Source organism: Carassius gibelio, chromosome B5, assembly GCF_023724105.1.
Source record: "Carassius gibelio isolate Cgi1373 ecotype wild population from Czech Republic chromosome B5, carGib1.2-hapl.c, whole genome shotgun sequence".
Taxonomy (NCBI): domain Eukaryota; kingdom Metazoa; phylum Chordata; class Actinopteri; order Cypriniformes; family Cyprinidae; genus Carassius; species Carassius gibelio.
The window spans coordinates 3,805,123-3,818,601 of record NC_068400.1 but is presented as its reverse complement, the minus strand read 5'-3'; the positions used below and the strand labels follow the sequence as shown (position 1 = coordinate 3,818,601).

Below are 13,479 nucleotides of genomic sequence, written 5' to 3'. Positions count from 1 at the left end.
TTACTTTCTTCATGTACTCTCTTTTCTTTACCTGATTTAAGTTTTATTTATTCATTAATTCGAACTCCTGAACTCGAGTAATTCCTCTTTATTATTATTTGTTCTCCATATGTGTATATTGTATATGTATGGTTTATTTTATTTATATGTATCTGTATATGCATGTGTATATATATATTTATGTATTTATATATGTATATTTACGCATATTTTCTTTTGACCATTTTGTTGTGATTTTGAAATGCCCTGTAATACTTATAGTTATTTTCTTTTAAGAAACATTTGATGGCAAAAAATAAATATATTTATATAAACTGTGAAATCTGTGAGAGCTGAAGTAGCTAATTTTGGGAACAGTATCTGCCTTTTTATTCCTTATACACACCCACTGAATAAAACGTTGGGCTGGTTAAAGGGGTTAGACCAGCCTGTTCTGGTTGTACCTGTCTGTAAGACTTGACCAGTCATTTAATGTATTTGCTGCACTCTCCCCCAGTTGCAGTCTAAACCTAGTACAAAACAAAACTTACACTGAAACTTACTAACACTTTATTTTAAGCATCAGTTATCAATTGTTGCTTATTAGCATGCATCTTGGCTGTTTTTAGTACTTTAAGCACATATTAATGTCATATTCTACATTATTTTAAATCCCTTAATCCTTCATCATAAATTTTACCTTACCTAAACTACCTTACTAACTATTAATAAACATCAAATTAGGAGTTTATGGAGGCAAATGGCGTATTTAGTAAATTAATATTGAGAATTGGTCCCCAAAATAAAGTGTGACCAAACTTATAGTTTACAGTTTTAAAGAGTTTATTAGTTGTGGAATTTGTCTCTTTGATTATGAGAACAAACACACAAATATGGTCAAGCCAGTGCTCACAGTTCTCACATACTGTCACATGCGAAAGAAACCAATATGTTCATCACAATGTAAAATGTTGCCACAATTTACATAGCAATTTATTACAATAATAATAATATATAGCTGCCATGTAACTGCAACACTTGAATTACTACTACGACAGTATGCCAAGCTGTAGCTAGGAATATTGTACTGACTATAACATTCACAGTGCATAATTAACCTTTTTCTATATTTAAATGAAACAGTTTTTTTCTTAAGCCAACTAAGGAAGATTGAGTTATAACGGGTAATTAATATAACCATGTAATGAATCTGCAGATATTTTTCACATAATTCAGACATGTAAAAGATGATTACTGAGTGCCACAGAGAGTCAGCAGAATCTTTTCATAATCTCCACTCGTTTCCTTCTGTAAAATCAGAAAAGGGGTAAATGTAGAGGTGAACTTGACTTGAATTAATTGGAAATTGACTGGATCATGAAAAGCGATCATTTCAATCCATAATGGATGTGAAGCAAATGGGCTCATTTTTCATTTCAGCTAGTTGTTTAGAGCATTTTAAATGATGAAACTCACCAGAATGGCCTCCTGAAGGGTTTTGCCATACATCCTCTTATATTCTTGAATAATTTTCAGCAGGTCAATTTCTGAACGGCTCACAATGATTCTAGTCAGTGTATCAGTATCGGTTCCTAACCCCTAGAAACCCACATTACAGTTAAATTTGTGCAAAAATGAGAAACAATAAAGACTGAAAATATCATAAGCATATGCAGCACTCACAGTGCACAACTCCATTAAAATTATTATTTTTTTTATTGCAACTTTACCTTCATAGCCAGGTAGAGCTTTTCTGCAAAGAGGGCAGGTTTGTTCCAAGCAGACTTCACTAAACATGAAAAATAAGAATGTTGTGAGGTTTGAACGGTCGAAACACAAATGGGAGATATGACTTCATACTGACTGATTTAGTTGCTATTGTATCTTTGTGTGATAAAGGTTTGTGTGATAATCCTGACTGGACCAGCCCTTGACACGCAGAGCTGGAAAAACAAGCTTCCTAACAGCTTTTCGGAGAATAGTCTTTCGATCACTGAAGCCTTTAACATGTCTAGAATCTCTCGCACACACCCACATACACACAGAATAAAATGAAGGCTTTCCCTACCCAGGATCATCACACAGTCTTCAAAGTCTCCATGCAGCTCACTCTCCAGCGCTTTGGCCACACCCTGCTTGCTGTATTTCCCATACAACTGGAAAACTGCAAGCACATTTTTAATAAAACTGTTAGTTTCTAAAAACATAATGTCAACTCTCCGTGAAAAATAGTCGTATATGTAACATTTGTATTCTGTCATAGGTATTTCTCCACTTACTTTTGCACAACTGAGCTTCACTCCTGGATGTGAGGACATCGATCAGGACAGAGCAAACTGTACCAACCCGATTCTCTCCTGCCTCAAACAGAGCCTGTATAAAGCAGACAGTGAGTGCATTTACATGCACACCAGCATGCTGGCATGTACATAACCTTACATATTGTTATTACAAACTATAATTCATACTTCTGTGATCCATTTTGTAGTATGCATCATTCATGTTGTGAATACTGGTTGTGTGAAGACCACCAAACTGTCCACCAAACAAGAGGACCAATAAGGCACCGCACACAACATACTTTATGTAAACTGGGCAACTTCACCAAAGAGCCAGACAAGGTGTTGTCCTCCTGTCCCAAAGACAGCACTGTTCATCTTTTTACGTAGACCTGTATTCTGCCTTTGCAATGGTATTGGAAGTCACCAGGGGCCGGTTACACCAGCTGGACGTACCCCTAGTTGTAAGACTAGGCTGAATGCAAAATGTGCTTTCAATCTTGCATAGCTGTGTGTTTGAGACTTAGGGCCCTATCTTGCACCCAGCGCAATTGACTTTGTACACCGACGCATGTGTCATTCCTATTTTGCACCCGCGCAAAGCGCGCTTTTCCCTCCACAGAAGCACGTCGCTAAACTAGTGAATGAACTTGCGCTCCCTGGGCGGTTTAGCGCAAAAAAGGAGGCGTGTTCCGGCGCAAACGATCCCTGGTGCTATTTTGCTGTTCCATTAAACAATTGCGCCACTGACCAGAAAAAACCTAGGGCCCTATTTTAACGATCTGAAACGCAAGTGTCAAAGCGCGAAGCGCAAGTAACTTTGTGGGCGGGTCTCGGCGCTGTTGCTATTTTCCCGGCGGGATAAATGGCTCTTGCGCCCGGCGCAAATCTAAAGTGGGTTGGTCTGAAGTAGCTTCATTATTCATAGGTGTGGTTTGGGCGTAACGTGAAATAAACCAATCAGAGCGTCATCCAACATTCCCTTTAAAAGCAGGTGCGCAAGTTCCATTATGGATTGCTATTATTATGGCGTATTTACCAGGCGCACGCCAGGAGCGGTTCACAGCCGAGGAGACTGATGTTCTTGTAAGAGCAATGAAAGACAGAGAAGTTGTGTTGTATGGGGATGGGAGAAACCCACCCAAAATAGCGTCGGTTAAACAGGCGTGGGAGAAAATAGCCACAATTTGTCCGATGTCCTTATATACACATGTCTTGCCACTATTTGGCCAACAGGTCTGATCCTTAATTAGCCTATTAAAATTAGCCTGAATAATTTGTAAGCTAGATTTATGCCTATTTTTTCACATCTTCGTGGCACACCACAATGATTTCCGTCATCTCACGTGTTAATATTTTTTAGTGTAACAATTTATGATTTGCAACTGTTGCATCTGTGTAGATTACATGAGCAAATTATGCGCGTTGTGCACGCTATACATTATGGTCAAGCATGCGCCCTTAAAATAGCATAATGAACAACGCGCAACGCGCCACTGACTTTAGACTAGGTTTTTTCAGGTCAGTGGCGCAATTGTTTAATGGAACAGCAAAATAGCACCAGGGATTGTTTGCGCCGGAACACGCCTCCTTTTTTGCGCTGAACCGCCCAGGGAGCGCAAGTTCATTCACTAGTTTAGCGACGTGCTTCTGTGGAGGGAAAAGCGCGCTTTGCGCGGGTGCAAAATAGGAATGACACATGCGTCGGTGTACAAAGTCAATTGCGCTGGGTGCAAGATAGGGCCCCTAGTCTAAAGTCAGTGGCGCGTTGCGCGTAGTTCATTATGCTATTTTAAGGGCGCATGCTTGACCATAATGTATAGCGTGCACAACGCGCATACACTTTGCTCATGTAATCTACACAGATGCAACAGTTATTTTTGCAAATCATAAATTGTTACACTAAAAAAATATTAACACATGAGATGACGGAAATCATTGTGGTGTGCCACGAAGATGTGAAAAAAAATAGGCATAAAACTAGCTCACAAATTATTCAGGCTAATTATTCTCCCATCCCCATACAACACAACTTCTCTGTCTTTCACTGCTCTTACAAGAACATCAGGTTCCTCAGCTGTGAACCGCTCCTGGCGTGCGCCTGGTAAATACGCCATAATAATAGCAATCCATAATGGAACTTGCGCACCTGCTTTTAAAGGGAATGTTGGATGACGCTCTGATTGGTTTATTTCACGTTACGCCCAAACCACACCTATGAATAATGAAGCTACTTCAGACCAACCCATTTTAGATTTGCGCCGGGCGCAAGAGCCATTTATCCCGCCGGGAAAATAGCAACAGCGCCGAGACCCGCCCACAAACTTACTTGCGCTTCGCGCTTTGACACTTGCGTTTCAGATCGTTAAAATAGGGCCCTTAATCTAACACCTAGTCAAAGGTAGGTGTAAAGTAAAAAGTCATGATTTGTTCAGACATGATTTGTATTTAGTGAATTAATTATGACTGCAGACGTGAACTGTAGCAATGATCAAGATCGGTGTAGTCTACCACATTGCTGACAGTGCTAAATGACCTTACACAAAATATACTTCTGTATGTAATTATGTTGTAGATTATTACATATGATCTGGGATCATTAGATAAAAACTGTATCATGCATTATCTTGCTTGCAAAGACCAAGATAATATTTCACGTCTGTATCAAACAGAAAAACTTACTGAAATGGATCATGTCTAATGTAATCAGTGTTTCAACCGCAGATCATTAAAATCATTGTGCGGTGACTTTACTTGTTATTATGTCTTGAGCAGATCATTCTTTTTGATTAGGGGAGAACTAAGTTCTTAGGCACCTATTGTATCAGTTGGTTTTTTATTCTTCTTCTTCAACTCTAGGAGTCTGTGGCGGCCCATACAGCAGAACTGCTTGTGGGAAAATTATTTAACTTGGCACACAGATAGAAGACAGACTTTAACTCTTCAGCACCACCAATAGGCCAAATTTGCACTCATATTTGTGCTAATAACTTTTTAACCTTGAGGTATTGAAGCAAAATTTCTTCAGATTTTTTGGCTCAAGGCAAGTCGAATGCATACCAAAGTTGTATTTCTAAATGTGAAGGCAATTGTGAATTTTTCAAAACTTTTCAAGTTTCCAAGTTTCTCCAATCTTTTCCAAAATTGCCTCAGTTCATCTTCAGAGCATTCTAGCCAAAAGTATTCAAAAGCTTTTTGATATACCAAACCATTTTGGTAAAGCGCACTAAAGTTTGCAAATTTGATGGAGTTTGTGTGCTATATCGCCACAATGTTTTAGCAGATTCCGACCAAACTTGGTATTTGTTATAACAAGCATGACCTGAGGGCACATACGTAGTTTTGGAAAAGCACCCCTTACTGGTCAAAATATATAGAATTCTGCTTATAACTTTTGAACAGTTTGGTCAAAAATCATTGGTCTTATTAGATTAGAAATGGCATACAGTATCAAATAGTATATAATTTTCCTATGTTGGCCTTTTTGGGCTTCAGCCTTTTTGAATTTTGAAGTAAAATTCTCTACAAATAAACTTCTTTAACAGGAGTCTCCAACTCTGCTCCTGAAGAGCTACCATACTGCAGAGTTCAGCTTAAACCCTAATCCAACACACCTGGACCAGCTAATCAAGGAGTTCAGGGCTACTACAGACAGGTATGTTGAAGCAGGGTTAGAATTTAAGTCTGCAGGAAGTTAGCTCTTCAGGAGAACCCTGGTCTTTACTGAGTAAATAAAAAAAGCTCCTTAGCTCTTAATTTTACTTATTTTATGGTTGGCCCCTTAATTGCTGCTTGCAGCTATATTTAGTAGTTGTATGCATTGCTGCATGAATGATTTCTCAACTATCACTGCACTACAATGTGTTGGTGTGGTTGGGCATTCCCAACGCTGGGCGTATGCCTTGACATAATTTTAATTTATGCAATAGGTGTAAATATTTATTGGAAAGCTGAACATAGCTGGACGTTAAGATGGACATAGCTAAACCCAGCATAGGGCTTACATCCAACTTTTTTATATCTAGCATGTGCAACTGGACCTATCCTCATGCCCATCCTCTTTGGAACGGCATTACACTAACTGGACCTTACTGTCTTGAGTCTTAGCTCAGAGACAAATTTATCAAGGCTTAATTAGCTAAATACTGGGCTACCTCAGGTTTTTTGGCCCCCTTTTTTCAAAATGCACCTTTTTTAATTGGTCCAATTAAAAAAATAAAATAAAATAAATATATGAAGTCATAGCATCACTGCTAAATTTTGTCCCTGATTAAGTTGTCTAACCTTCCAAATCGCTGCTAAGTTAAGCATTTGGTAAACCAGAACTGCCCACATCTTAACAACCACCCAGTCATAAAGACTCCCACTTTACAACATAAAATAAATAAATAAATAAAATAAACCAGACCCTACCTGTATGAATCATAGACTGCAAAAAAATAGAACAAATTGATCCTGGTTCAGGTTATGATTATCCTTAAGACTACTGCAGGAATAGATTTAGCCTCTCTTTCTCTCTCTCTCTCTCTCTCTCTCTCTCTCTCTCTCTCTCTCTCTTCTTCCCATGAAAGCGGGAGTAAGATCATCTGCATCTAGCTATTTTTGGCCATACAAAATAGCTTGTTTTGCTGCTTGATATTATTTTACTGTATTATCTTAATTATGAACACACTGGTTTGTAGTGCAAACAGTTTTAGTGTTTACTCCATGTTTTATTATTCTCGTTATTCACCTATAGTGGCTAATGAACCTGAAGTCTTAACCATAGGCTTACTTCCACATTGAAGAATAAGGTGGATAGCTTCTACAGAACCATAAACGGTCCATGGAGAAAATGAATGGTATAATTCCAGATGTCTACTAACCAATCCAAATTTGAAACAGGTTACTGGAAATGGTTTATACCCAGACAAATCAGCTTATTTAAACACAATAATTAATAACATGAGTTGTGTGTTGTTTAGTTCAGTTGTTACAGTGTTGGAGTAGAATATGCCACAGTACCTTTGCATCACTCTTTGCAAGCCCATCGTCAATATTATTTTCTTCACTCCTGGTAGCCTGTTATAGGAAATATGTTCAGTACACATAAATTATTGAGTTTTTTTATGGTGTAAAAAACATATACTAAACAGAATAATTTTTTGTACCTTGCAAAGGGCAAGCAGGGTAGTCTCAATATCTCCACTAACTTCTCCTTTAATTTGTTCATCCAGCAGCTCTCCATAGACTTTACAACAAAAAGAGCTTAGCAGCTACACGCACATCTGCATTCATGAGTATACATGTATATATTTGGATCTGGGTTGTTACCTTCTTTGAAAGCAATTTTCATCGCTGTGATCTCCTTGTTTGATCTGGTCCCTAGAATTTCACTTAAGACAGACTCTTTTGTCCCAAGACCCTAATTATAAATTAATTTTTAGTGTTTAAATCTTTAAAAAAAATATTGGATTGTTGTGTAAACTGTCTAACATTTTGAAATATTTGAATATAAACTGTCAAGGTTTAACACGCACAAAGCAAAAAAAAACAAAAGATAAAATATTAGACCTTCATGGCTCTTTTCATTTCAAAAGCATCATATTCAGGGGGTGTCATCAGCAAGGCCAGGACCACTTTCTCAAAATCTGACTTCAAAGCCTTTTTCAGAGCATCCGCCAGAGGCTAAGCACAACAATCAAACAAAGAAAATAAAAACAATACACAGTACAAAACACTAGTATACACACACACACACACACACACACACACACAAAGTTGATTTGCTGTCAGATATTTAGATTTTTTCTTTAATGCATTAGAACAAAACCAAATTTGTGACCTCATGACTTAAGTCTGCCACCTGCTGGTAAAATGTTGTAAATGTAGGCTACATCATGACCTTTGAATGAATTGGCACAAAAATAGTTCAGTCATACTGTAGTTCGTAAAAACTATCACAATTCCTTGGACCATGTTTAATGCAGTGTACATGATGTCACTAATGTTCTTGACTTCATAATTTCTGCTTGCAGCTCACTTTTATGAATAGTCAACTTCTGAACATCCCCTGTCTATGCATCAAATGCCATATTTACATGCAAGGCCACCTTTACACATTTAAATAGGCCAAAGACAAACACTGTTGGATGTAAAAATGCTTACTTTTCCTGTACTCTGCTGATAAGCTTCTTTGATCTGTTGTCTTTGTGCATTGCTTCTCTTTGCCAGCACCTCCACAATAGTGGCTTCATCCACACCTTCGTGAGATGAAAACATTCGTAAGTGAGAGGCTTTTTATGATCAAACTACAGAATACTTCTGGTGGGTTAAAATGAGCCACTGCATCATGCACATATATCGAGGTGCATAAAGAAGTACAACTATTACTGTGTATTGGGGGATATGTATTTAATTTAATACTGAAACATGCATGTGACTAAACAATTTGCTTGTCTCTTTTTTTTAAAGCAACATTTAAATTAACCCACCATTAATTAAAAACCAAAAACAAATGTGCAATCTGAGCCAAAATCTAGTATTACAGTACACTTTTTTTTTTTTTTATCTAAGCCTGTGCTTTTCAGCTATTACATAATGCAGTTCTACTTCTAGGAATGCATTCTAGGAAAGCAGGGGTGTGTCCTAAACATGACAACCCTTGAATAAACACATAACTTATTATATCTTTATATATATATGTCTTTTTCATACCCTGCCAAAACACATTCAAAAAAGCAGCATCCCTACATTATTTCTAACACTGTTATCAGGAGCATGAGAGCATTTTACGTCACATTAATCTTGATTTCTACACTGGTTAATATTTTTCCTTCAACCTTATAAAACAATACTGTTATGTGCATTTCAAAATTAGTAAAACACCCGTATTTACAGCAAAGTATTTACCTTTGGTCTCAATAGCTTTCTTCAATTTTTCAGCATCATTTTGGGCATTAAAGTTTGGATCAGGCTTTACTGTTCCAAAGTATGGCGTCTCCACAGCACTACTTTTAGAACCCTGTGATGAAACATATTACAACACTCACTAAATGCAAACCATGGACTAATTACTAATTTAAGTAGTAATGTTGAGATGCACTTCAATATATTCAAAGCATTGATCATATACTGTATGTTCTAAACTTACCTTGCTGCTGTCATCATCGCTAATTTTGTTGATAAACTTCTTGAAGAATGCCATTCTTTAAAAATTCTGAAAAAGCTATGACAAGTAACAAACAAACAAATACATACACAAATGCTATTTTGTGCTTATGAAACATCATTACTAATGTTTGTAAGTCAATGACTCAGTGTGAAATGTTCTCAATAGAATATGCTATTGATGACAAGAGTAAAACATGTTTATGATATCTCACCTGTTCCCCGTCTGTGAGAGCTGCTCTCAAATGGCAAATTTCAGTAACATAACCAGGTATTTTATTCATTAGACACATGCTGCAAAAAAAAAAAAAACACCTTTACTGGGTGGAGGAGTTAGACCAGGTTGTTCTGGTTGTACCTGTATTTAGTTATGTGTTTCCTGCTCTCAACTCAAACTGAAGGATTGTTGGTTTGTGCAAGATAAACTGTCAATGAAGCATAACCAAAAGTACATGAAATGGTCCACTAGATTTAGCAAAAGACACATGCTTCTACTTACTCCTGACTAGAGTTTTGTGACAGGACAAACTCTAAAACATAATACAAAAAGTAATGTTGTATAACTGGGTTCTGGGTTTGTGTGGCATGCTTTTGCACAAAAGATACATGCAGAAACGTTTAGAATCAGTTGGGGTGCTTGTTGAGTGATTCATGTGGTACTGTGAGCATTAGAAATCCAGTCTTCACAATGCTCAACTGTCACTAAAGTAAGGAAAGTACTAAAAAAAAAGTTTTCTTTTTTTTTTTTTGGATTTATTATAAAAAACAAAATAAAATAGAAAACAAATGTACTGTAACTGTAGTTCAATAATAAAGCAGTCATGTGGGGCATAAAATACATGCATTGAACACATAACACATACAGTAGTGTATGAGAGAGTTTAGATAATTCAGACACAGTTAAAAATACATCTCACTGCATCAACAAAATACAAAAAGCAAGCATTTAGTTTGAAAATGAGAGAAAACTTAGCTAAAAGCTAAATGTTTCACAAGAAAAAAAAATGGAATGTATGATAATTATCATGATATCTACAGATTTCTTTAAATATTCATTTATTTATTTAAAAAAAAAGAAAAAAAGTTTACATTAATTATATAGTGTGTAGAGCAACAGAGCACAGAATAATGACTTGATCACATGTTACTGTGTTCTAGGTGTTGGCCCTTGACCCCTGCATGTCCCTGGCTGGCCTGGTAGAGATCCAGGTCCCCCGGGTGCCTGGTACTCGAGTCACAGGCCTCGGGGCGTTAGGATTGGCTGACGCGAGTGACCCGTCTTTCTGCAGATGCACGCCACCTCCAGCTGTGCCTGGTTTCATTTTTGGAGATTTTCCAACCTGGTCATGGTTTTGTTTTTTTTAGGAAGGAAGAAACACGGAATAGAATGAAGGGTGCGAGTTTAAACTGAAGCATCCATTTTTCAAGATTTACTGTATTTTTTTATAATTTGCATTTTTTTTTTTTTTTTACAATTATTCAAACACATCTAACATAGAATTACACTACTGTTCATAGTTTAGGGTACAGGCTGCATTTACTACAGTATATATATATATATATATATATATATATATATATATATATATATATATATATATATATATATATATATAAACCCAAAAGAACAAAAAACAGTAATATTGTGTTTTCTATTTATTTTAAAGTGTAATTTATTCAAATGATGACAAAGCTGAATTTCTAGAAGCCATTGCTCCAGTCCTAAATGTCACATGATCCTTCAAAAAAATCATTTTTTGTCATCAGTTAATTTTCTTTTCTTTTAGTATATATATATATATATCAGGTGGGAAATGGGCATTCTGTCTAAAATAATATTTTTTTAGGATTCTTTGAAGAAGTCCAAACGAAAAGTGTTTACTTAAAATACAGATTTGTGTAACAATTTAGATGTCCATGTTTTTGATCATTTTGATGCATCGTTGCTGAATAAAAGCATTTTTTATTTATTTATTTCAAACTTTAACAGTAACAGCGAAAGCTAATCTGATTATGTTACCAATTATACTTATATCAATACTTTCTAATGCAAAGGACGAATTGGTCAGTAACAAAATGCCTATGCAATACAAACCTGCGCTATTTTCTGGAGGAGCACGGGACGCAAGAGAGCGATTTGCAAGAACATCCTCCGGGTCTTCATCCAATATTATCCAGCTGCAGACCCACAGCACCAGTATGGAAAGCCATTTTAGCATTCAATCTATAAACCGTACTAAATTGTTTTCATGGTAGGCCTACTAGTACTTATCTTTTAGATACTAGTGTATTTTCCTAATAGAAAATGTGTAAACCACATAGAAAACAAAACAAAACAAAAACAATTATTTGTACACAAGCACATAGAATGCATATTTTTGTCTGTTTTGTGTTCCAGGACAGGTTTAGGAACAACTGGACTAATGTGTTTGTTGCTCATTGACTGACCTCTGGTGGTACGATGGAGATAAGACACAACTTTTCTGTTATTTTCCTATTTTTCCTCAAGTAAAAACAATTAATATCATACCTGGGGCCCGTTCTTTGTAAGTCGCTTATTACATCAGAGATCAAATGACACATCCAAGATGATATCATCATGCTAATCATGATCCGGCTAATTGGGTTCTTCAAACACACCTGTTGTGTATGATTAGTATCGCTGGATTGAGTTATCTGAGATAATTGCCCGTTCATGTGTTGACTTAAAAGGGGATATGTATCGATACTCGAAACCATGATCAGCAGTGCAGCGATTGGCTGGTGGCAAGACGGCAACGTAATGACGCCATATAATTTAAAACGACACCTGATGAAAAACTTGACAAATTTCGGGACTTTTATAAGGAAACAGCCAAGCAAACAAAACTACATAAATGTTATAATAGATACATGAAAGAGATAATAGATTCATATTTTTATTTTTTTCATGACAATTATTTAGATTCGCAATTTAGTTGTGCAGTCTTTAGTTGTGCAGTCTTTACATTTTTATTTCAATGTAGAAATTATCTATTAATTTCATTTTATATTTGGACAGATTTGTTACGTGACAGCATTAATGAAAGTTTCTTAAGGGTCAGTATCATGTTATCTGCATCTCCTGCTCTCTTATAATAGCAGTCATCACTCAAAATAATGCACGACTCTATCATCTGTATAGCATGTGTGTAAGACTCTAATACAATTATGAAGTAATACTTTTATGACAAATAAATATTTCAGTGAGTAAAACTGGCTGTGTCTATAGTAGGCTGTTATGGACTACACAGCATTTTTATATTATTTTTAAATAATTTTTTATTATTAAAATTATTATTTTAAATTATTGTCCCTGGATCAGTACGATACTCTTGTAATAAAGTAGCGGTGGTAACAGACATATTTTGAGTATCAGTTCTGGTTGAAAAGAAGCGATTTAATCCTGTTTACATGAAATAAACCTGCTCCCGAGCAGGTTTAAGCTTACGGACCTGTTGCTATGACACTTTTGTAATAACACTATTTCACTAGAATACACAAAACTGAGTATTTAGTAAATATATATTTTTTAAACTTCTTTACACTAGAGACTAACATAAGGATTTGCAAACGTATAGCTCAAAGTTCAAAAGCTGAATGTCGGAATGAAAAAGAAATTACATTAATTGAGTATTACTGCTCACAAAACCCTAATTTTGGGGGGGGGGGGGGGATTGCAAAAATGATTAAATACTTTAAGGTTTAAAGAATACATTTGCAAATCCCTACATTTTTCTCCAGTGTAGAGAGAGGTCTCCTAGAATATGTCTGTATAGAGAGTGTAGTCTCCTAGATATATATTTTTTTCTTAACAAGAAGAATATCATTAAATACTAGACACTATTGGTACTAGTGCAAGTACGGTATCTAATATCTAATAAATAAGAACTAGCATGATTTTGTTGCTTTCTATACAGGTGTGCAAAGACATTTCACACAGGAACAAGTTCTTACGGAATGTCTGAAGACTCCTGCATTTGACTGTTGCCTCTATGGTTTCAGCACCTTGCACCATGAACTGTTTTTAATTAGCAAGGTAATCATTTTAGCC

At 36.1% G+C, this 13,479-nt stretch overlaps 1 protein-coding gene across 3 annotated transcripts; it reads right to left on the bottom strand.

The window, feature by feature from the left end:
* Positions 1–818: 818 nt before the first annotated feature.
* On the bottom strand, positions 819–9,693 carry LOC127957075 (annexin A1-like). Of its 3 annotated transcripts, none has more exons than XM_052555439.1 (13): positions 9,623–9,693; positions 9,391–9,465; positions 9,150–9,261; positions 8,406–8,500; positions 7,812–7,925; positions 7,572–7,662; positions 7,409–7,488; positions 7,263–7,319; positions 2,259–2,352; positions 2,048–2,143; positions 1,710–1,768; positions 1,456–1,578; positions 819–1,287 (listed from the first exon to the last, which is right to left on the bottom strand). In XM_052555439.1, exons 2-13 carry the CDS (start codon positions 9,442–9,444, stop codon positions 1,231–1,233), a joined length of 1,032 nt encoding a protein of 343 aa, XP_052411399.1. In that variant the 5' UTR covers positions 9,445–9,465; positions 9,623–9,693; the 3' UTR covers positions 819–1,230. The 3 variants fall into 3 exon arrangements, with proteins under 3 accessions (XP_052411399.1, XP_052411400.1, XP_052411398.1); XM_052555440.1 differs by having other exon boundaries at positions 9,391–9,456; positions 9,623–9,666; XM_052555438.1 differs by lacking the exon at positions 9,623–9,693 and having other exon boundaries at positions 9,391–9,607.
* Positions 9,694–13,479: the final 3,786 nt, after the last annotated feature.